This window comes from Tachypleus tridentatus, chromosome 11 (genome assembly GCF_004210375.1).
Source record: "Tachypleus tridentatus isolate NWPU-2018 chromosome 11, ASM421037v1, whole genome shotgun sequence".
In the NCBI taxonomy this organism is placed as follows: Eukaryota; Metazoa; Arthropoda; class Merostomata; order Xiphosura; family Limulidae; genus Tachypleus; species Tachypleus tridentatus.
In genome coordinates this window covers 77046340-77070568 of record NC_134835.1, presented here as the reverse complement: position 1 = coordinate 77070568, position 24229 = coordinate 77046340, and the positions used below count along the sequence as shown (strand labels likewise).

Here is a 24229-nt window from a genome sequence, read left to right as displayed (position 1 = left end):
TATCAGAGAAACAAGATTACCAACAACAAACAATAAGAGTTGAAAATGCACAGATCTTCATTTTAACATAAATAGGATTTTAAAATATACACAGACTTCAAACAACAATTGTGTCATCCTGGACTATTTACTGAAATAAGTGTAAAGTTGCATGATAATATTTATTTTTGTGGTTATTTTTTAAAGTTTACCTTCTTCACAGAAGAAAATGTTGTTAGCCACTTTTAAGTAAAAGTCTAACCATTATTTACATTTTACTGTTCTGTTGAGAATATCCAATGAAAGAAAACATTCATTACAATAGACATGAAGTTTGTAAATTTTTTAATTAATCAATTTATACATTAATAAATCAAAATACTGTTTATTATTTTTAGTATTAATTTACATCTTAATATTACATTGTACAAAATTATAAAGAAATTAAGATATAATGAGGTCATTTTCACAAATAATTGACGTTTAAAAATGGTGTTGATTTTTTTATATTACGAATCAATCTTGAAAGAAAAAATTACAAAAGCATTTTTTAAGTTGTCATTTGTCTGAAGTTTAGTCTTTTCATTCAATTTCATTACTAATTTAGTTGTGTACACTTCATTCATTCTTATTTTATTTTAAAATTAATTCAATTATTTTTTAGTTATTCACATTTGTATATAGTTATTTTGCCATATCTTATTTTCACCTGTCTATTATAAAGAACATTTTGTTTGTTGAATTTCTTCATAAATTCTGTCTTTTTTTGAACACCAGAGACAAATTATGCTTTTGCTTCACCGAGTCTCTAGTTGTTGTTATCATGAAACTGTTTTTTGTACTCAATTTTTGAGTACCAGTCTAATATTACTCCAGTTGTTTCCGAGATGATGAGAAACGTACCTCCAACATCTTATTCAGTTGAGCTTTCACTTCCAAATATGGCCTAAACATATACATAGAACAATAAGTAAAAAATAAAACAAATTATATTTCATATATCAGTTACATATACTGAATCAGAATCATGAATCTGTACATGATTAGTATGTGCTAATAAAAATTTACATGTGGTACACAGCAAGTGTTTCATGATACTTAACTGTGTATTATTAACATTCTGATTCATCCCTGAAGAAAGGTTTATCTTCTAAAAATGCTCAAATAGTCTGTTTCTTTAATTATAGTGTGTGTGTGTTCCATGATAAAAGTATTTGTACTCATGGTAAAGTAAAAAAGGCTAGTTGCATCAATCTGTAATTTTTATCCACTGACTCAAGATAATGAAGCCAGTTAAGGCACACTACCATCTGCTGACATGCTAAGGAATTCAGTGTGACTTATAATCTATTTACAAATATAGAATGATAATTTTTTAAAAAACTAATGAATTAAATGGTATATGAAATAAGTGATAGAATATTTTAAACATTTTTAACAAAAATATACAAAACATGTAAATGACTAGTCACACATGTATACACCTATTTCTATTTTTTTCATACATATACAAAATAAACATTGATTGTAAGGTATTTCACTTAAAAGCTAATGAATGTGAAAGAATATTAAACACCTAAAGTTAAAACATTATTCTATTTTATTTCTTGACTTAAAATAATGTTTTGTTTGTTCCTTGTTAAACACAAAGCTATACTATGGGCTTTACATGAACCAAAACCTGGCTTTTAGCATTACAAGTCTTCAGTCTCACTGTTAAGCCACCAGGGGCAATTATTATGTAAAACAGTCAAAGATATGAAAAGTAAAGGATAAGGATGGAATAAATACTGGGAAGTAAACTTATGCTACAATGAAGAGTAAAACTCTTCATACTGATAAGCAAAACTGGCTGAAGACCAATGACAGACTTGGTAAAAGCTGAATGTTTTCAGGGAAAAGGGTTATTTTAACTACACAAGTTAAACCAAAAGTTAGTTATTTTATGTTTAATAAATAATTACTTGTAATATTCTTTAGATGGCTTACTGACAGTGTTGCCTTTTATAAGGTATTTGGATTTGACCTGAAGAGAGTTCTAATTGCTACATCACAGATAGAATGGTAACTCATGTGAAAATACTCTGTTTCTTAACAAGTAACACCTCTCCAAATACATTAATAGAAAAAAGAATTTTACTTTAATAAACATGAGATATTATATATTTTGATATCTTAATAAATATTTATATATCAAATGTGTAAAAAAACTGCTCACAAAATTCAACAATTTAAAGGAAAGGTTTACATGCTTATTTAATAATTTATACAAAAATATAAAATAAAAATGCAACTTCATGATATACATTTCACTTTACAAACAGTTTCAATAATTCAATGACTTTGTGATCTTATACAAACATAGAAAAAACTGTAGGTTCAAACAGTCACAAAACTGAAAAAATACACTTAAAACAGCATAGAAAGTATCAAATACTTCCTTTAAATATGCTTACTAATGTACTTTATTTATGTAATGGATTGGTGATTACACACACTATTACAGATTGTCAAATATAATCTTTTTAATATACACATCCTTTCATGTTCAAGAAAACTATTGGGTTGAGGAATAATTCGTGAGCATTTTTTCAAGTTAAAAAAATATATTCATAAATGAAATGCTTTCGCAAAATATTTCATGTCATTTGGTAGATAATTTTTTGCTCTAATAGATGGTGTGTTTGATTTTCATATGTCTTTAATTTTTGCTTTCATTTTCAGCTCATTAAATGGAATGTCAAGTGGACAAAATCGAGCATTTTCGACACCATCTGCTTTTCGCATTTAATTTCTTGCAATTTCGTTTAAAACAATGCATACTATATACCTAGGTATTACATGAAATAAAATATCATAATAAATGTTTTGGGTGTAATGTGTTCATGCATTGAAGTATTGTATAGTCTTGCATGTAATGCTTGAATGAAATTATTTAAAAACGCTCACGAACTATTCCTCAACCTAATAGAATCCCACTTACAGAAATTGTAACTGATGTTGATTGGCAAGATTGTTAAGTTGAAGCAAAGATTTTCTTACTGAAAAACTGAAAAGAAAAGACCATCAATCATGACTTAACAGAATTTTGTGTCATTTATTTTTTTAATACACAAGAAAGAGTATGATATTATTCAGAATTAACTCAGTATTATATGGAATTACTTTTGTTTGATTTGTAAAATTAGAAATGTAATTTACTTTATATTTATTGAACAACTTGTTTAATAAATGTATTTCTATGTAATTTTACTTGTTACTGTGTCCGTTTTTCTTAAGAGACTACACAAAAGTATAAAATATAAATTTTATACTTTGCTGAAAAGAGTGAATAGGGTAACTTAATTTAATCTACTAAATATTAATATTATCATTTGGTTTTTAAAAGAGATAAATTTTAATTATCTGGTCTCAGATTTCCACTAGTATAGTTGTTTGTTGATATCTAACTGCTTGTTGCCACTGGCTAACTATCATACAGAGGGTTGTTTGCCCTTTTTACAATAAAGTGTAATGTTACAAATTTAAGGAACAAATTCCAGATGTCCTAAACTTGTGTTATTACTAATGAAGTAAAAAAAAATAGTCCAATTATTATAAAATACAGATGTCTGTTTCTTAACAAAAAGTACGTTTGTCTATTCTGTTAAAGTTTTTTTCTTTCTTGTTCAATAAATATAAATAATATTTTGAATGAACAGTTAAAATTGCAAGCAGAATGACAGAAAATCTAATACTTGTGTATCAGCTTCCTATAAACAAGCTACCCGTGGTTAATTACTCTTAAATTTTAAATAGCATAGTACACCAAGATTAACAGTTAGAAAAATAGTACAAGATTGTTTCTATAAACACTTAACACAAACTATGAGGAACATCTCATAGTTAACAAGAAATGCAATGACATTTAACACCTATACTCCTCTGAATAAGGGGAAAATTTCTTATAAATGGAAAGCTATCAACAAGAACCTTTTATAATAATAAATTAAAACTGAAAATAAAATATTAATGCCACTTTCACAACATTAACAAAATGGTTTCTGGATCTACTTCAAAAAACCATTTTTTGTTTTTGTACACTTAGACTAGAATTCAAATCAACATATCTCATTTACTAGAAAATCTGTACAGCACATACTAAACTCAATAGGAATTATAGTTATGAAGAATTTTTTTAAAGTTATTTAAAATGATAAAATATTTTTTGTGAACACATTCAGCTCAAAGGAGCTTAGCATACTGAAGAAACTATCATAAGCTTGAAATTCTATACCTAGTATATGAAAATGTTCTTCATTGTAATGTTTGTGGAAATGAACTTTTAGAAAATGTCAAATATAGCATACAAATGATCAAATTTCTATTACATATTATGCATACAAATGAAAAAGTAAATAACTTTAGGGACTACTTGTTGCCATTATCTAAATACAACCTCTGTATGGTATTAAACTTAAAATTCTGAATATTTTCATTTCATTTTCTAATTTCTCTATTACAAGTTCTATATTCTAAACATTAGAAGATAATCTTGAAGTTATTTACCATATAATTTCTAGCATTGTATTTACGTAATTAAAACAAGAAAAAATCTCACAACGTTTAACTAAGTGTGAAATGGCTATCACGTCATATTTCATTCCTTTACTTAATCAGAAATACAAAGTTTGTTGTATTACTGGACAATGCAATTAGGACTTATATTACAGAAGATAAGAACTACTCAATAAGCCAGTGGTTATTTGGAACAATGGTGGATAACATGAAGAAGACATAACATACAACCAATTATCTCTTAAATTTTGAAAAGTTGAGTCTTTATACTTGTAGAATAAAATCAGTTGTTTTTGAAAGCCATGCTACTTTTGTATATCCTCATAAATCATCTTAATATATATCTCCACACTCATAAAAAGCACATAGATTGATGACTATTTTAGTATATAGTAGCCATTGTCATATAATAATTTTAATTTTCATCAATGCCAGCCACTGCTAAATAACATCTTCCATAAGAAACCACCCTGAACAGCTGGCAAGCTTAATATATAAAAATGTTACTTAATTAAACAAACCTTCTCTAAACACATGTACATGGTTAACCTTCCACAAAAAGTTTAAAATATAAGAAAATTGCCCTGTTTAAGAATTAGTTTACCTCCCTATGTGTGTGTTTCTTATAGCAAAGCCACATTGGGCTATCTGCTGAGACCACCAAAGGGAATTGAACCCCCGATTTTAGCACTGTAAATGAAAAGACTTACTGCTGTATTACCAGGGAGAGGGTTACCTCTCTATAACCAAAGTTTTCTATGTTTATTACCCAACAAACTTTTGTAAGATATGAAAAACATTTTTTCACATAAAAAACAAGTAACAGAATTGTTATTACAAAATTAAATAAATCATTATACTAAGTTATAATTACAAGTTCGTGGAAAACAAGCAACTTCTAGGTCATTTATGAAACATGAAACTTTTTTTTGTTAAACAAAGATGCACAATGCATTATCTGTGCTGTACTAACTGCAAGTATTGAGACCAAATTTTCTGTGTAATTAGCCCTGAGACTTATCAGTAAGCCACTGAGAAGCAACAGAAAACTACGAATTTATGTTTAACATGAAAGTAATCTTTATAATACTGAAGAAAAACAACAAAAGCTTCAGATGTTCTTTTTGTTATCTATTCTATTGTGTTGCAGCTGTTGTCTTGGAGCCAAAATAAACGTGTTTTATGTATATATACATATTTACAACTAAAATTATGAAAATACACAATCCAACCTTGATTTTTCAATAGCTTTCTTTACTTTCATGTGAAGATCCTGCATTTCCCATACAACTTCAACATTCTGTTTTGAAGTTATACAATATCCTGTACAATCTGGAGACAAGACATCTTTTTCCTGAGACAAATCACAGGAAAATATTTATATATAACCTTTATAACTCTTCATGTAACATCATGTTATAGGTATTTTTTTTTATCAGTCATTTTAAGGTTACACTATGTGTAGGATATCTTCACCTATTTATATTCAATATTCATATTCAATCTATAATTTGTAAAATACAGAAAACCTAGAAAAACATTCTACAAATAAGTTAAATATTATCTACATAAAAATGTTAGGATAGAAAACATTAAGGTCAGATTTTGAATTGCTTTTCAACTTCACTTTGTATAAAAATATATTTGTATGGTTACACAAGAATGATAAAAATGCCAGCACAGCTGTAATATATATATATATTCTGGAAGTGGATAACATAAAATTAAAAAACTAGTAAGAATTAAGCTTTCAGATCACAATGCATAAATCTGAATAAAGATTAAAATACAGTAAAGTAACAAAACAAATAAAAAATTAACTGAAACTTTCACTGACACTATTTTTCTAGTAAGCATTTCTACAAAACTAAAAACTAATTTTTTATTGGTTAATTACTTTAAACAGCATGTTTGAAAATAATATTTCTTCCAAGTATATAACTCATAATTTTGGATGATTGATATTAATAGTTATAAATTTCTCATATATAAAAATACACAAACATGCAAATTCAATGAGCTTCTATTAACAAAGGGATTTTGAAAATGCAGCATTAAAGTACTTAAAACAATAATGGCTTATATGTTTAGCAGAAATTACTTAACTTATTTTTAATATTGTATATAACCTGTATTTAAGATTACATGCAACTCAACTGAAAAGAATATTACTTTTGTAAGTCAGCTCAATGGAACATGCTAAAAATAAGAAAATTCCACTGTTCTTACATTCTCAGAAGCTTTTCTTTGATTCTCACTAAATCTCTTGATGTTTTGTAAACATGTGGAAAACTTAATGGTAAGTTCTTGTATTTTCTCAGAAGATTCTCTGAAGAAAGCATTGAAATCCTGACATGATTTCTATATATATGGAAAACAAAATACATATATATATATATATATATATACACACACACACACACATAATAAATAAATATAAGTTGTAACTTAGCATGGCATATTCTCAATAAACACTCACATTATTTGTATACTCATCAGGGCTCAAAATCAGAAGGAACCCAGAAGCCAATGGCCCCAAAAAGTGCCAGCAGGCCCCTAAAACTGTCTAACAAATATCCTATATAAACCTTAAAAGTCTGATTTCACACAAAGCCAAACCACAAATGGACCATCCCAAGTTTACGAACACTTGTCAGTCATGTACAATCCACAAACACCATCACTACAAATGCCCATGCCATAAATGTATAGTTTGAAGACACATGCACTAGTTGTGCTGAAGAACAATGTATACAGCATCTACAGCCTATCATACAAACAAACAGTGTATATGTGCAAAATATTTTCGTAGGTGTTTAGGTTTGGTTTGAATTTTTAATTTCATGCAAAGCTGTGTTAGCCATCCCTAATTTAGCAATATAAGACTACAGGGAATGCACCTTGTCATCACCACCAACTCTTACGCTTACTCTTTTACCAATGAATAGTGAGATTGACCATCACATTACAATTTCCTCATGGCTGAAAGAGCAAGCATGTTTGGTGTGATGGGGATTTGAACCTGCAACCCTCAGATTATAAATCAAACATACTAACCACCTGGCCATGATGAGCCATTTTGGTTTGAAAACCTTCATGACCAGAAGGGGCCTGAAAGGTAATTAGGAGCAGTCAGAAACTGTAATTTTCCATTTGACCCACTTGTGAAAACATTGTTTGAAAAACTAACAAGGCTGCAAAGAAATTAAGATTTAAGATTTTTTTAGTGCTTTGAAGAAATAATATGAAGTTTAATGTTGTTAAAGCATGAGTGACTGATTCATAAATACAATTGGTTAATAAGGTAAACATGCATAGTTTACATGTTGTAACAAACACCAGGGACAGCAGGAAACTGGAAACAGAAAGTGTGTTGGAAAAAAGAAAGATCAATACTGAAACTGAAGAAGAATGCTGGCTGTAAATGAAGGTTTGAATGTAAAAGGTGATTTAACATTGACAAAGCAGATGTGAAGATTGAAGGAACCAAAGCTGTACCAAAAATATCCAGTTAAAAACTGACACAAGTTGTATACATAAGATTGTTAATTAGAGACTGAAGCAAATGATGAATTAATTCTTGATAGGGGACAAATACATCGAAAACTAGCAATTATAGTGACATTTAAATGAGCTTCTATTTATTAAAATTGGTGGCAAAAAATTAAATAGGTTTGTTTGAACTAATACATAAGAATGCAATTTAAATTTTGAATACAGAATATGAAATGCAGCAGTCTTTCTCAGGGTGGGAAATTTAGAATCCAATGAAAATAATTATGCTGTTGGAGAAAACAGGAGTGCCCTGAGAAATATACTACTTGATCAATGCTTGAATTGTTGAGGATTGACTGGAAATTACAAAGCTTTTTCCTACTTTTATTTAAAAAAAAAAAGACTACATAGCTTGGGATTTGGATGGGTTGAGGGCTACGTGCCACTTCTTGCACCAATATGATAATGCACTGAATGCTATTTGGACCTCAAATGTTGCATACTGAGACACAAGTATGTGGTTTAAGGGAAGAGAACGAGATATTATTGACAAAGAGGTTGTATAAGTTTTAGCCTAATGCTGACCTTTGGAGAACATTAGTTTCAAACATGAAAGACCTAGAGGTCATTGTTAATATGAACTTCAGCTGTTGTATTAGTAAGAAAGCTGTTTATATATTATACATTATGGATGGGTATGTGACTATCAATTAGTCTATAGCAAAATCCATTGTGACATACCATATCAAAGGCCTTTTGGATGCCTGGAAAGGGATTTATGGTTGTATGCTTTCTGTTGAAATCTTGATAGATAGTTTTGTTAAGTCTAACCACATGGTCAGTAGATTGTCTAAATTTTCTGACTGAATTCTGCATGTTGTTAATAATATTGTTGGTTTTAGGTCAGTGTTTAACTGTTTTGTAATTAATTCATCCATCAACTTACCAAGAGTGTTCACAAAGCTAATGTGTTTGTAGTTTCCAGAATTAGATATTTTTCTTGAGAATCACCTCCATAAAAACTGATTTCCAAATACATGATGATAACAATAAATTATAAATTGTTACCAAGTGGGTTAGGATTTTATTAGATAGTTGTTTTTTTTTTTTCAGGATTCAGTTGTTAATTCTATCTTCTGCTAGATCTTTGCATTTTATTGCATTATATTAAATTTTATTTATGGTGTTGTTTGATTTGTTGTTCTTTGAGATAAATTTAAATTTCCAACAGAATATGAAAGGGTTGGGTTTGGATATATCTTATGAAAGGCAGAAGTGTTTCCCTTTACCTTGATGTTGTAGTAATACAAGTTTCTTGGTATTAATGAATGGTTTAAGTGCAATGTCAAGGGTTTGTTTGAAGTTGTTTCAGTATTGTCTGAAGTTTATTAATTCAGAAGCATAGGTCAGGATTTCTTGCTTTACTGACTATTGCTTCTTCAATAGCATGGGTTATGGTATTGATTACATCAGAGGTGCAATTATTCATTTTGGTTTAATTATTCACAGCTGCAATGCACCTTGTTTAAAGGCTAGGCAGTTCAGGACTCAATGACTTGTGAAACTGACATCTAAAAATGTCAATGTTTTGCCATGAGCAGCTGGGAAGCATTCTAAATAGTAATTATGAATAAAAGAGGAAACACTTGTGGAAATAAACATTACTGCCTTTGGACGATGTTCTAGATTGCATTGGGAATACTTTATACAGGACTAGTTTCATATGGTATGACCTTGTGATAATTGGATTGGCATGTTTGCCAGTTGTTGTGTGTGTAAAAATTTAACACTTGCATTATGTAAGCAGTTATTACAAACACAAGTTGCACAATAGAAAAAATATTATTGTAAAATACAAAGATTAACTATATTATTTTTATTAAGAGTATTTCTCTTTTAGTGATAAAAATTCTGATGTTTTTAGGGTATTTTTGACCTTTTCTGATATAATATATATATTTTTGGTTCATGATTTAAGAGAGATGTTTCATTAAAAAATAAATAATTTTAAACTGATGGAATTTCTATCAATTTTGTGCTATGGTCCAATTCAAGTTAAATTAAATGCTTAACTGATGAATAAGACTAAGTGCTCAGCAGTTATTGGCTAATCATACTAAAACTATTAGTAGTCTATTAGCAAAAAGTGTATTAATTGCTGTAGTGACAAATTTTAAATTTTGTGTGAAATGCCTATGCACAGAACAATTATTATGCTGTTCATGAAAGCAGACCATTAATACCATTTTCTTCATCACTAATAATCTACTATTAATTTCAGATTCATATTCTCTTCTTAATATACCTTACAGAAAGTTATGTCTTCATCATAATGTAATCAGTCATTATCCCTCCCCTATTCTCACCTGTAACAAATTTTCCTCTCCTTTATTGTTATATTCATGGTCCCATTACCTTTCTTTTTCCTGTTACATTCTTTTTCATATCATCCACATTTGGTTCTCTTCACTTAAGAACATTTTCAACTTTTATACTATATTCTCCACAACTTTAATTGAATATCCTTTAGTAACACTAATCTGTTACAGATACTCTTTTTTTCACTGGTACAAAGTCCTTTTGTAACAATGTAGCTATGTCAGAAAATGCAGATGATCATAAAATAATTTATTTTTTCATCTTGATTAGGAAATTACACTAATTTCATCACCACATGAGCCATTTTTACAGTTATTTATATGTTTTTCTTTTGTTGCTTATTACAACTTAAAATTCATGAATAACCAATTAACAGCTCTTTCAGGATGTGAAAAAACTGATAAATAATGGATTGCTATAAAGATATTGGTAATGCAGATTGTATGATTTTTCTATCTTTCAATCAAAAGTGTTTGCCATTTTAATGACAAATACCATATTTTATGCCTTTTAAGATGCACTTTTTCTTTAAGAATACCTTGAAAAAAATCCCCATGCATCTCATACAAAACACAATCTCACTACTTACCAATTACAAACATTTTCAAATGCATAAAACATTCAGTTAAACTAATATTGTTGATATTCTATGAAGAATATGATGTATTTGACTGTATTTACTCAGTATATTGAAAATAACATGGTTGCATCAAGATGTAGGTTGCTGAGTCAAAATATTTTTTCTTAGAATTATCTTTCCAAAATTAGGGGGCATCTTACAAGGCATAAAATATAGTATAGGTCAACTGTATAATAATTGAAATGTAACTGTATATTACAAAACACTAATCCACTAAAGCACAGCCAAGACAGGGATGACTAGAGGCCACTTTTATACTATTAGATATGTAACATGAGTGCACATGCACTACACCAATGCAAGTTACTACTGTTAGCTAAGTACGACTAAAATGTCAAAATAATAAAAAAATGATATACACACACTCACACACATGTAAATATGTAGTGTTATGATACTTAAGCTACTTAGACTAAACATTTGTATTCCATGTTATAATATGTAGTCATTCTACCATGAAAAAAAGTATAATTTATATTTATTCCCTCACTTTTTATGATTGGTTACAAGGTTGGTTAAGTGACAGATCCCACATAGAGTACAGAAAATTAAATAAAATATAAAGTCTTACTGAAAACAAACATTTGAAATGTACTTAGGAGGTTTTAGAGATTACACAAATAATATGCGAGATTTTGGGGTCAAAGAATAGTTTTTAATTATAACATGAAATCACTTTGCACTCAGACTAGCAACAAAACAGACTATTTTCACAAACAAATCATTAGTAAAAATATTAGAAAATCTAATCAAAATCCAAAATCAAAGATTTTCACATATTAGAAAATCTAATATTTTTATACAAAATACTTGTAATCTTTACTAAAAGTCTACTAAATTTCGTGAAGATACACAAGCTGTGTCAAAAGTTAAAGTGCAAATACTTCATGCATGCAGATATGTAGACAAATTTATGTGTATTATACTGAGCCCATAACGAAAATATTAATAAATATTTATTCAGACACAAGGGTATCCCTTTTTATTTTAGTCATGGTAAAGCTATGGCGTCTACCTGCCAATGACCCTAATTTTGAGCTGCCAAATAAAGGAGACAAACTAGTCACAAGCACCAAAATCAACTCAATCGTTATTTCAGTGTAACTTCACTGCAGTTTTTTTTTCACAGTGTGCTATGTGTTTATTTTATAATTACATAACTGTGTTGTTTAGTGTTAAAAAGAGGTATAATCTGTTTCTATATGTGCTATGTGTTTATTTTATAATTACATAACTGTGTTGTTTAGTGTTAAAAAGAGGTATAATCTGTTTCTATATTGTTACATTATATTTATAATTTGCTTAACTGTTTTTTAATGTTAAATAAATTATAAACTTATTCTTTTTACATAGTGCATGTGTTAGATTTGTAACACCACACTTTTTACTTTCTTGAATTTGTCTCAGTGGAAGTTCCAACAGACCATGACAAGTCTCAAACCCACAATTCTCTGATCATAGAACAAACACATATACAAAGTATTTTTTTTATCTATTAAATCCCTGCAGCTTTTTAACCATGTGGTATGTCACAAACATACATGTACTAAATACATTTTCAAGTAACAATAACAAAATACAAATTAACAGTATCGAAATTTGCAAGTATCAATGATTTCATTAACCCTCTTTTCACGTGTTCTGTTAAACTGACTGATTCCATACGAAGCAGTACATAATAACATTTACAATAATTCTAAACAACAACTGATTTTTAACACGTATTTCTACTAAAGATTTCTTTGTGGCCTTCCATAGTCTTTATCAAGTTAGTGTGTGCAAGATTTTCATGCTCAAAATAAAAATACTTCATCTAACATTTCTCATATTTCAACTGCATAACCTCTACAACCTCCTGAGTGAAAAGCAAAACATTTTTCAGTAAAAATTACTATTTTCTCTACTCTAATACTACTAAAATTAATTACAGTAAAATCATCAATTTGCAGTGAAATGAAAAGCTGGAAAATACTAAATAAAATAAATAATGCAATTTTTCTCTCTGCACCAATTTTAGTAATGATCAGAAAGATCCACACTTAAGTACCTCAACACATAGAACTCCTAACCTTTTCTCATTTGCTTCATATATATTATTTATGGCCTTATTACTGTGCTTTGGACCAACTATTACCAGACTATTGTACTTAGATGTAAATTACGAATGTAGTACCTTAACTGATTCTTGTAGGGCTAATGTAAAACAATGAACTTGTGAGATGTCCTGAAACACATTCTTGAATCAGTGTAATTTTAAACCATTTTACTGAGGTTTTATAAGGCTAAAATTAAAAGCTGATAATTATTTATTTTAATTTGTGAAAAATGACACATGAAAAACAATAATTCAAAATATTCACTGTAGCTTACACTCATAAATTTTCATCTGTATGTTTCACTGTACCTTCAAAAGTTGGCATCCTAAAAAATAATTCTTGCACCTTTGAAATGTGCATTTCAAAACATAAAACAAATACATCAGTCATAAGAATAAAATGTTGCTCAACCACTGTAATTTACTTGGCTTTCTAAGTAAGCTTTACACAAATTAAAAATATATTCTCAAGCCTACAATTCTTTGATCGTAAGACAAACACTCTTGAAACAGTATTCTGTATCTACTCAGTCCTGGCAGACTATCAACCATGTGACTTATTTAAAATCTAAACTGACTAAACAAATTTCCAATTAATTTTTTTAAAAATACAAAACAAAAAATCATAATAGTAATAAATTAGCAAGTACTAATCACTAAAATACAATGTTCTCAAACCACTATTGTTTGTCTGGCTTTCTAAATAAATGATTAGGTTAAGAAAAAACTTATTTAGTGCTCAGAGAATAAAACTATTATAAACACAACAAAACAATTATACTGACTGTTTTACAGAAGAAAAACTAAAAGATGACTCCTAAGATTTATGTAAAAAATAATCTGATTTTTCCATCAGTTTCGAACATTTATATCAACCATGTGAAACTGATCTGCATACAATCTCAAACATCAGACAGAGTGTGCTTCTCTGGCTGGTTGGACAATACTGATATCTCAGCAAAAAAGACAATGTTCAAATTTTATATTCTTGCTTGTAATTATGTACAATTTGTGGTTTCGATTGTTTGGGAATAGTAAAAGTTTATTACTGAAGTTAAGAAACAATAGTTCAGATGTTTAATGTGACACAGAAAAATTGAATTGAATTTTTTTTAATATTTAGTTTGGAACTTACAAAATTAAAATTAAGTTAATAAAAAAACCTGAATTATAAGCTATATTTTCATATTTAATTAAATTTTGAATATAATGTTTAAAGGTTGTGAAATGTCTGACAGAGACAGGCCTGGATGTAAAGTATTAGGTCTGCTTTCCATACATGAAAATGTTTGTGTGTTAACTTAGATTTAATTGAAGGCTACAAAACTTCCTTCAAAGATAAGACAGACACTTGTAGTTCAGTCAGTAATACAGGTGATTGTAAGTTATTCTGGTATGTTTGAAATTCTTATTTATTGAATATTACTTTATGTTTATCCTATTCAAATAACATACATAAATCAACTGGCTAATTGGATACTTAATTATTTCTAATTCAATCATACATCATAAATAGAAATCATAATTAACATAATAAATGATAATATATTCTCAATGTAAGAGTATTACAACTTTACTTTAATTAAAGTACAGAACAACATTTCATGAAAATACCCTAAAAAAGGTTGAAACATTGTTCAGTACTTTATTTTAATTAAAGTTCTAATATCCATTCCAGCTGTCTTGAGAATACATTTTACTTCAAGTGAGTTTCTCACCATCATGAATTATATGATAGTAAAAAAATGTTTATTATCTGATTTTTACAGGATTACTACACATTTTAAGAATAAAATGGTGCTTGATGATCATCTTAAATTACGAATTCACCTAGCAGGATATGTTCATATTATCTTTCTTTTTTTCAAAATGGCAACTGCCACAAAATGTATTCAAGGCTGAGTTGGTCAAGACAGTCCATCAAAACCAAGACTGAGACCAATTTATTTTTATTTGACCAAACTTATACTCTAAGTAACATTTCTGAATAAAAATAAGAGCAACAACAATAGTAATAAGTTTATTTTTTTAAATATAAATTTGTCATTAAAATGTAGCTAATAAATCAAAGTTTAACATAGGTTTTAGGTTCTTAATTTCATAAAGTAATATCTTAATAAATGATCAATCTCCCTTAGTATCAGAATAGTAAAATTTGATTTCTAGACATTCTCCATCCTAAAATTTACCACTGCTCTTGGAAGTACAGAATTTAATGTAAAATAGCCATTACAAGACAAATATCATTCAGGCAAAGTATAGTTTTACATCCTTCAATCTTATTTATTTATGCATTCATAAACTAGAAAATCAGGCCCATTTGTCATACCCACACTTTCACAAATTGCCAAGGTTTAATTCATTAAATAACATTTAATATAACATTGTTTTCCATGCAAAGATTTGTTTGTTCCACATCAAGTTAAAATTTTTCTTACAAAAATCACTTTGAAAATCTTAACTAATTTGGTAACTATTTTTAAAATAGTCTTTTATCTGGTATTCAAAAAATGTGCAAATGATCATAGAGCAAGAGCAGTTTGTGTTACTCAAAGCAAACCACTTTCTTAAAGGAACTAAAATATTACAGGATTTGTATTGTTTGACAGGGGAGTGAGTTTGTTTGAGGAAAGGCAGAAGTAGTTTGTTTATTTTTTTGATTTCACACAAAGCTATGCAAGGTCTATTTGTGCTAACTAACTCTAATTTAGCACGACAAGACCAGAAGAAAGGCAAGTAGTCATCACCACCCACCATCAAGTCTTGGACTACTCTTTTACCAACTAAAACTGGCATTAACCACAACTTTATAGCACACCCAAAGCTGAAAGGGAAAGCATGTTTGGTATGATGGGGATTTAAACCAGTGACCCTCAGAGTACAAGCTGAGCACTCTTTATCACCTGATCATGCTGGGCAAGACTAAGAGGTAATGGCTACTTGAAACATGATGCAACAGATGTAGTAATTTTGAGTAGAGTATGGTTGGACTGTTATTGCTATAAAAACCAAAACTAACATTCAGAGAACAAACCCAGAAGAAAAGTTGGGCCTGAAGACCAAGACTGGGTCTCAAGACCCCATCTCTGTATATTAAATAAAAGTGTTGAAAAAAGAAGTTTACAAAGAAGAAACTTAATCTCATAAGAGAAGAATCAGTCTGTTGAATGTAATTGATGACTGAGTCAGACTATTCAACAATTAACAAATTCCTCTAATTTCCCACCTCTAACTATAAGCATCTCTGGCACTGATTAATGTCAGGTAAAATAATTAATACGTCGTACTTATGATTAAATTGATTGATGTCACAAACTAATCATGCAATTAAAATAAGTGTTCCTGGTCATTATTGCTTTAACATATTCCAACTCTCTAAGTAATTGAAATGCTATTATGATTGTTCATTATTATTTTCTATTAATTCAAGGTTCTTCAGTTTAATCAGTGTTATGACACAAGAAAATAATAAACAAATTAAAACAGGCATTTCTGGTTATTAATATTTCTCATTATTCTAGCTATCTGAATCCCATTTGAAAATAATTGAATAGTTGAATGAAATCAATAAACAAGACTAACAGTTAAAATCAAGATATTGTTCCTTTCTACATGTTGGATATGCGTGCTTTAAATTACTTTATAAATTCTCATATTAAGCAAAATTTTAAAGAGAAAAACACTATCTTTCATTCTTAAATATTTAGAATACATTTAACATTTTTACAGCAATTCTTGCAAAATCTTTTTTTACATTATACAACATAGTGTTTTTAATCTAATCCAGGGAGAAAGAAAGACCTTTTTTTGGAGGTTTTTATTTAATGATTAATATTCTGTAATGATAAGTTACAAACCATTTTTCATTAATGAGATATTCAGATTGCACACATTCTATATAATGCCAGTGTCAACTCTAATTTTTGAAGTTAAATTCCTCTTACACTGTCCATAATGTATCTTTTGAAAACATATACCATGACTGATGTATAAATGAGCTGTGTATATGTTAAAAACATCTCATCATTTAAAAAGTTCAGACAATTAAGAACAAAACTGCTTACCTCAACTTCATCCTCTGACTTTCTAGTTAAAGCTGTAGCTTTTTTAAATGGTTCTAGTTCAGCCTTTTATTGGAAAAAAAAAAAAGAGTTAGCAGTTGAATATTAATTCTAAACAGATGTAGACAAGTTCATAAAAATGAATATTTATAGTCAGCAAATCACGTTATTAAATTTCTTGTATTTTCTTATTTTGTACAACAGAACTCAAATTGAAATAACAATCACATACTTTTAAAATTGTCTTCCGAGTCTATTTGCCTATGTCATAAGGGTAGTACAAAGTACTTAAATTTGAAGATGTAGGTTCAAATGATTCTTCATTTAGTACAAAAAAACCTTCAAAAGAAACTCTATGCTATACATGAAGTATACATAAAAGGCACGTGTCTACATAACTGCAATAAACTGTTTTACTGTAGCATAATTTAGACACATTTACCAACCCTACCTAGTCTCACACATGTATAAGGGGCTATATAAAACAAAACATCCAAATACAGAGTGATCCTAAATTTTCAATGATATTTTACAAATTAGATGAAATGTCAAAATCCCTCATCAGCATTTATTCATTTCTTTCAATACCTACTCATTGATTGATTTAGTGTTTTATAGCACAAAGCAACTAGGCTATCTGCACCAAACGTCGGTAAAAGGTAAAACAAAATAAATGTAGTAAAATACAGAAAAGGAAATGAAGGTAAAACAAAACATCACTGAAAAGCATAAAACCAATGATGACTCCTAGTTTACACTGCTAAGAGAGAAAGCAGAGTAAAACAAGTTGTAAAGTACTTTCTCTAGCAAAATGGTAATGATCATAACCCGCCAGGAAGACTAACAGGTAAGTTCAAGAACCACCTTCAGTCACCTGATGTGGGTCTTTCCAGTCCTGGTTCCGGGTTATGTGTCATAGCAGCCATTATCAAAATGTAAAATAGAAGTTTTGAAAGACATATAGAAAAATCGTAATAATGAGTAGCCAAATGTCCAGTAAAAAGGTAAAAGTAAAGTAAATGAAGTAAAATTTGTAAAAGTAAACGAAGGTAAAAACAAAACAGCAATTAAAAACAGAAAATTGCATAAAATCGATGTTGACATCCAGTCTATAAAGTTGTAAAGGGCTTCCTGTAGCAGAATGGTAATGATCATAGCCAGCCAGGAAGACTAACAGGAAAGTACCAGAACCACCGTCAGTCACCTGAAGTTGGTCTTTCCAGTCCTGGTTCTGGGTTGTGTGTCATTATGGCCAGTACCAAAGGGTAAAGTTTAAAAGACATGCTGCAAAATTGGAATAACAACTCACCAGGACGACTAACGGGTAGTTTAAATGGATAGTTCAAACAGCAGCGTTAGTCACCTGAAGTTGGCCTTTCCAGTCCTGGTGTCGAGTTATTTTATGTTCTAGCCATTTTCCAATTTTAAATTGAACTAGAGAGAATGAAACTTTGAAAAGGGAACCACAATTAAAAAGGTGTAATGAATAAATATCAAACACTTAAATGAGATTAAAAAGATTAATGGCCATTAAAACTCTAAAAACTTTATTAAGGTGGACAGTGTCACCATCACCAATAACACTATCCAATGTTACAGATAAACCCTGGGAAAAAACATGTTTAAATTGTGCCGTTGTTGAGAGTCGTAACGATGACAAGAAAGTAAAATGTGGCTTACAGTGATTTGAGTGTTACACAAACTACACACTGGTGTAACAGTTCCAGATAAAAGAAAATGATGAGTTAAAAAACTGTGACCAATGCGTAGCCTAGTGAGAACAACTTCCTCCTTCCGAACTTTACGGAAGCTAGATGGCCAAAGTCCAATTTTGGGTTTGATTTGAAAAAGTTTGTTGTCACGTTGCTCATTCCAAGTGGACTGCCAGCTGGCACGGAGCCGAGCCTTGAAGACAACACCATAGTCCATGTACGGAATAGGCATAGTCTGCAAGCTCGTTCCCGCGAATACCAACATGGCCTGGTATCCAGAAAAACTGGATAGAAGTAGCAGTTAATGAGAAATGGACCAGTCGGTTTTGAATATCAGCGAGAACAGGGTGTGAGCCAAAGTGCAGCGATTCCAGGGCTAGTAGAGAACTAAGCGAGTCAGTATAAATAGTGCAGTTGGAGTACTGCTCAGCTTCAATATGACCCAGGGCAAGAGATATGGCGAACAGTTCAGCAGTGAACACAGAAGCTGTAGAAGGGATTCTGCGCGAAACCACCGAACTGCAGCAAACCATGGGAGAGCTTACTGAGTTACCTGATTTGGAACCATCTGTATAAATTGGAACGGAATGATTGTTTGAAAGATGTTCATTAAATAAAAGACGATACTTCTAATCTGGAGTATCTGCCTTTTTCAGATGACTGAAAGAAAGGTCACATTTGGGGGCTGTAATAAGCCATGGTGGGATGGGGTGACCTGTGGATTCTGCAATGTTATCTAAGGACAGACCCAATTCATCCAATTGTGCCTGGATGCGAGGGCAAAAGGAGCAATGGCAGATTGTCTGTTCTGAAAAAGTACGGCACACTGAGGAAGGAAAACACATTTCCAGGTGGGATGCTTTGGTAAGGAACGAAGTTTCAAAGAATATAGTAAAGATAGTTGCAAACGGCAAAGGTGCAAAGAAGGTTCATGAGATTCAACATATAAGCTTTGAACTGGAGAGTGGAAAGCCCCAGTGCAGAGTCAAAGTCCTTGGTGATGAATGGGGTCCAGCATCTTTAAGGCCGAGGGTCTGGCAGAGCCATAGACCATTGATCCATAGTCGAGTTTTGATCGAATAAAAGCACGATAAACCTTTAACATAGAAAATCGATCTGCTCCTCAACTGGCAGTAGAGAGGACATGGAGGATGTTCAATGCTCTTGTGCATTTGGCTCATAGCTGCTTTAAGTGTGGTATAAAGGTCAGCTTACGGCCAAAGATAAGCACCAAGAACTTGGTCTCAGGGACCACTGGCAGCAAAACTTCACCGATATGAAGTTCAGGATCAGGGTGAATACCCCGTTGGTGGAAAAAGTGCATGCAAACGGTTTTAGAGAGAGAAAAATTAAAGTCGTTCGCCATAGTCCACTTCAGTACACGATTGAGGGCAGTTTGTAGTTGTCGCTCAATATATCTCATGTTTGATGACTGACACGAGATGTGAAAGTCGTCGACATACAGCCCATTCGCAACAGTGAGAGGGAGTTGTTCAGCGATGGCATTTATCTTTATATTGAAAAGCGTGACACTCAAAACACAGCTCTGAGGGACTCCAAGTTCCTGTACAAAAGAACGGAAAAGTGTCGAACCCACACGAACTTGGAATCTCCTGTCCATTAAAATTTGTTTTAATAAACATGGGTAAATGGCCACATAACTCATATGTATGGAGGTCTCGCAAAATGCAATACCTCCATGTTGTGTCATAAGCCTTCTCAATGTCAAAGAATATTGATACAAGATGTTGGCGTTTGAGAAAGGCTTCTCTGATTGATGTTTCAAGTCGAATTAGGTGGTCTGTGGTGGAGTGCTGTCGTCGGACCTCACACTGGGTAGGCGAGAGGAGGTTGTTTGATTCGAGGAACCAAACAAGACAAGCATTAACCATCCTTTCTGAGGTCTTACAGAGACAGCTCGTCAAAGCAATTGGACGGTAGTTTGAATGAATCTTGGGATCTTTCCCTGGCTTAGAGAAAGGTAAAATAATAGCCTGGCACCAGCCATCAGGAAAAACATTCTCCTGCCAGATCCGGTTAAAGACAATTAGAAGAACATCAAGAGAAGCAGGAGATAGATGGTGCAGCATGTCATAGTGTACATTATCAGGGCCAACAGATGTACTGCCAGACCGATGAAGGGCCATTTTAGTTCCACCAGTGTAAAGGGACAATTATAGTCTATAGACAATTATAGACAGTCTGTTCGAAAGGAAAGAAGTGAACGCTCTGCCCGAGTCTTAATGGCCAAGAAGGTGGAGGAACAAGCTGAAGTGCTAGATACCTGGCAAAAGCTTTCACCTAGAGTATCAGCGATGCTCCAGACATTAGAGAGTAAGACTGAGAGGGGGACAGAATTGTAGTGCCCACTGATCTTTCGAATCCTGTCCCATATGACCTTGGAACTGGTGGTAGAAGATATGCTAGTTGTGAACATAATCCAAGATTCCTTCTGGCTGTGACGTCTTACCCACCTAGCATGTGCACGGGCCCATTGGAAAGCAATGTGGTTCGAAAGTATCCCAGACCATTTTTTGAGCCTTCCGTGCTAAGTGGCAAGCAGGATTCCACCACGGACGAGGGTATCATGGATGACGTGTCGAGGTTTTAGGAATACACTGAGCAGCTGCTTGTATAATACAGCCAGTTACCGCTACCACACAGTCGTCTATTGATGGCTGATTCACGATGGCAGGATCAAGTTCTGCGAGAGCAGTGAAAGTGGACCAGTCTGCCTGATCCAGCTTCCACTGGGGCATGCAGGTAGGGTGGCATCGACCATGGCCAGTCTCTCTCAAAAGTATAGGAAAATGATCACTGCTTTGTGGATTATTGTCAACCCTCCATGAAAAATGGAAGAATAATGAAGGGGAGCAAACTGAGAGATCAATAGCAGTAAAGGACTGACTAGGTGCATGAAAATAAGCGGAAGAACCAGTATTGAAAAGAGAAAGGTTGTGATCAGAGAGCATGTGCTCTACAGAGTGACCCCTCCCATCAATAACAGCACTTCCCCAGAAGGGATGATGTCCATTAAAGTTCCCCAGGAAGTAGAAAGGGAAACGGCAACTGTTCAACGAGAGCATCAAGGTCTGATTGATCATATGTCTCTCCAGGGGACAGGTAGAGAGAACAAACAGTGATGGTACGACCCAAGGAAACACGGATGGCTACAGCCTCCAAGAGTGTGTTGAGTGACAAAGACAGGGTGAGCACACGCTGATCAACCAATAGTGCGACCCCTCCATGTACTCGTCCATCACACAGCCTGTCATTTCTGTACAGAGAAAACTGCCGAATGGTGACTGTATCAGCAAGTTTTAGAAATGTTTCTTGTTAGGAAAGATATAAGAAAAGATGGTAAGAAGCAATCAGTGTTTTGATATTATTCAGATTAGAACGTAAACCTCGACAGTTCCATTGTATCAAGGTGGCCATTTTTAATGATGGGTAGGCGAAGTGGCTGCATAACCCTTCTGTTTACGATCACGTCTTTTTTCCTTACTGTCCTTAGTCGGAGGAAGTCTATCAGCCTCCATGGATCCTGTCCTGGGTCGATTGGGCAGGTCTTTGTTATTGGAAGGGCATTCCATTGACTTGGGACGCAAACGAATGATTGTTTTGCATCTTGGGGTGGGAGAAAAAGATGTATCAGAAGAAATGCCTGTATTTGAAACTGAATGATGTGGATCTTGAGGTTTGCTGGAATGTATGGGAGGAGCAGAGGTGGGTGTGGAAGTCGATTCATCAATCTTTTTAACCATGGAGGTCAAAAGGCTTTTCATTTCTTTTGAAAACGATTCTCTTGGAGGCACAGAGAGATCTGTCTGCACTCCCACTGTAGTTGTGGAACGAAGTGCAGCAGCATATGTCCGAGATGGAGTGGTGGCAGCAAATTACGAGCCTCAGGATAACTAATGTTATGAGTCGTTTTCAAACGCTGCACCTCTTTTTCCTCCAACCATTTTCGGCAAGAATGAAAGTAGGAAGGGTGAGAACCATTGCAGTTGACTCAATGTGGGTCTATGTCACATTCATAGGCATCGTGGTCCTTGCCACCACAACGGGCACATGTCAGGGAACCACGACATGATGTCTTTGAGTGGTCGAACCTCTGACATTGGAAACATCGGAGAGGGTATGGAATGTATGGCCGTACCCTGCAAATTAGATAACCTGCCTTAATGGTGGCAGGTGCACGTGATGATGTAAATGTCAAAACGAGGGTATTTGTTGGCAGTGTAACTCCATCTTTGCGAGTGGAGATGCGCCTCACTGCAGAAACTCCTTGAATGGAGAGACCAGCGAGAATCTCTGACTCGGGGACGTTTTTCAAATCCCTCTCAACAATAACTCCTCGTGATGAATTCAAGGTAACATGAGGGGTAACCTCAATAGGTATATTCCCAATTGTCGTTGAATTCAAGAGGAGTTCACTGTGTTGGGTTGTGGATGTTTCAACTAATATGTCTCCAGATCGGAGCTTCTTTACTGACGTCGGAGAGCCAGCAAGACCCTCTAGCCCCTTCTGAATAAAAAAGGGGACATTTGCCCTAAAGGTTTTTCTGGAAGAGAATGTAATATAAGAAAATGAGGTACGTGTGCTACAGATGTTGAAGACTGCTGCTCAGAGCCTTCAAGACATGGTCGTTTACCTATTGACTGTTTTATCACTATTTTATTCAAATTTTTTGAAGGTGGATCCATAGGAAAAAAGAAAAAATTCGGTACCCACTGACCCCACCCACCATGGAGCCCTAAGAGGGGATGCACTACAATGTCATGCAAGGACAATGCAGCAACGCCAGGGTTTTGTGAGCACTATACCCAAACACCAGCATCAGGTACAATGCCCACAACACCCGCTGAGAACTTCCAACACTGGTACTTGGTCGACTCTAGCCCAAGTGGACCAGCCGATTGACCCAAGGGGGGCCACCCATCTACAGAAATTCAAGGCCAAAATGGTGTGTTAGGGTTGGACCCCTCAACCACCAGGATCCTCTCTTCCCCTTCGCGGGTCGCCACGCACGGCAAACACGTGGGTGGATGTTTTTAGATCCCAGAGAAGGTAACCAAACAGAACAGAGCCTTCCCTGGAGGTCCTCTCACAACGTACAGGAATCCACACCGAGGGGATACCTACTCATAACATTACAAACTTTTCTGCAGAGTTAAGGTCTTAAAATAACGAGAACATATTTTGGAATCATCAAGTTTGTATTTAAGGATCACTCTGTACAATAGGTATGGGAACATTTAAATTATTTTTATACATATTAAGATAACTACTGTATCTTTATCCAGTATC

The 24229-nt window shown here is 32.6% G+C and overlaps 1 protein-coding gene across 1 annotated transcript; it reads right to left on the bottom strand.

Moving 5' to 3' along the window:
- Positions 1–791: 791 nt before the first annotated feature.
- LOC143232518 (uncharacterized) lies at positions 792–18215 on the bottom strand. Its single transcript, XM_076468083.1, has 6 exons — positions 17439–18215; positions 17210–17272; positions 13421–13471; positions 6766–6897; positions 5769–5890; positions 792–925 (listed from the first exon to the last, which is right to left on the bottom strand). The coding sequence occupies exons 3-6, from the start codon at positions 13424–13426 to the stop codon at positions 847–849; spliced, it is 339 nt and encodes a 112-aa protein (XP_076324198.1). The 5' UTR covers positions 13427–13471; positions 17210–17272; positions 17439–18215; the 3' UTR covers positions 792–846.
- Positions 18216–24229: the final 6014 nt, after the last annotated feature.

Bases quoted from the DNA above. Each gene is read 5' to 3' on its own strand.
- LOC143232518 (XM_076468083.1), bottom strand. The intron at 5,891-6,765 runs GTAAGAACAGTG...GATTTGTCTCAG, and splicing joins AAAGAAAAGCTTCTGAGAAT to GAAAAAGATGTCTTGTCTCC. The intron at 926-5,768 runs GTTGGATTGTGT...GTATATGTTTAG, and splicing joins AAAGCTATTGAAAAATCAAG to GCCATATTTGGAAGTGAAAG.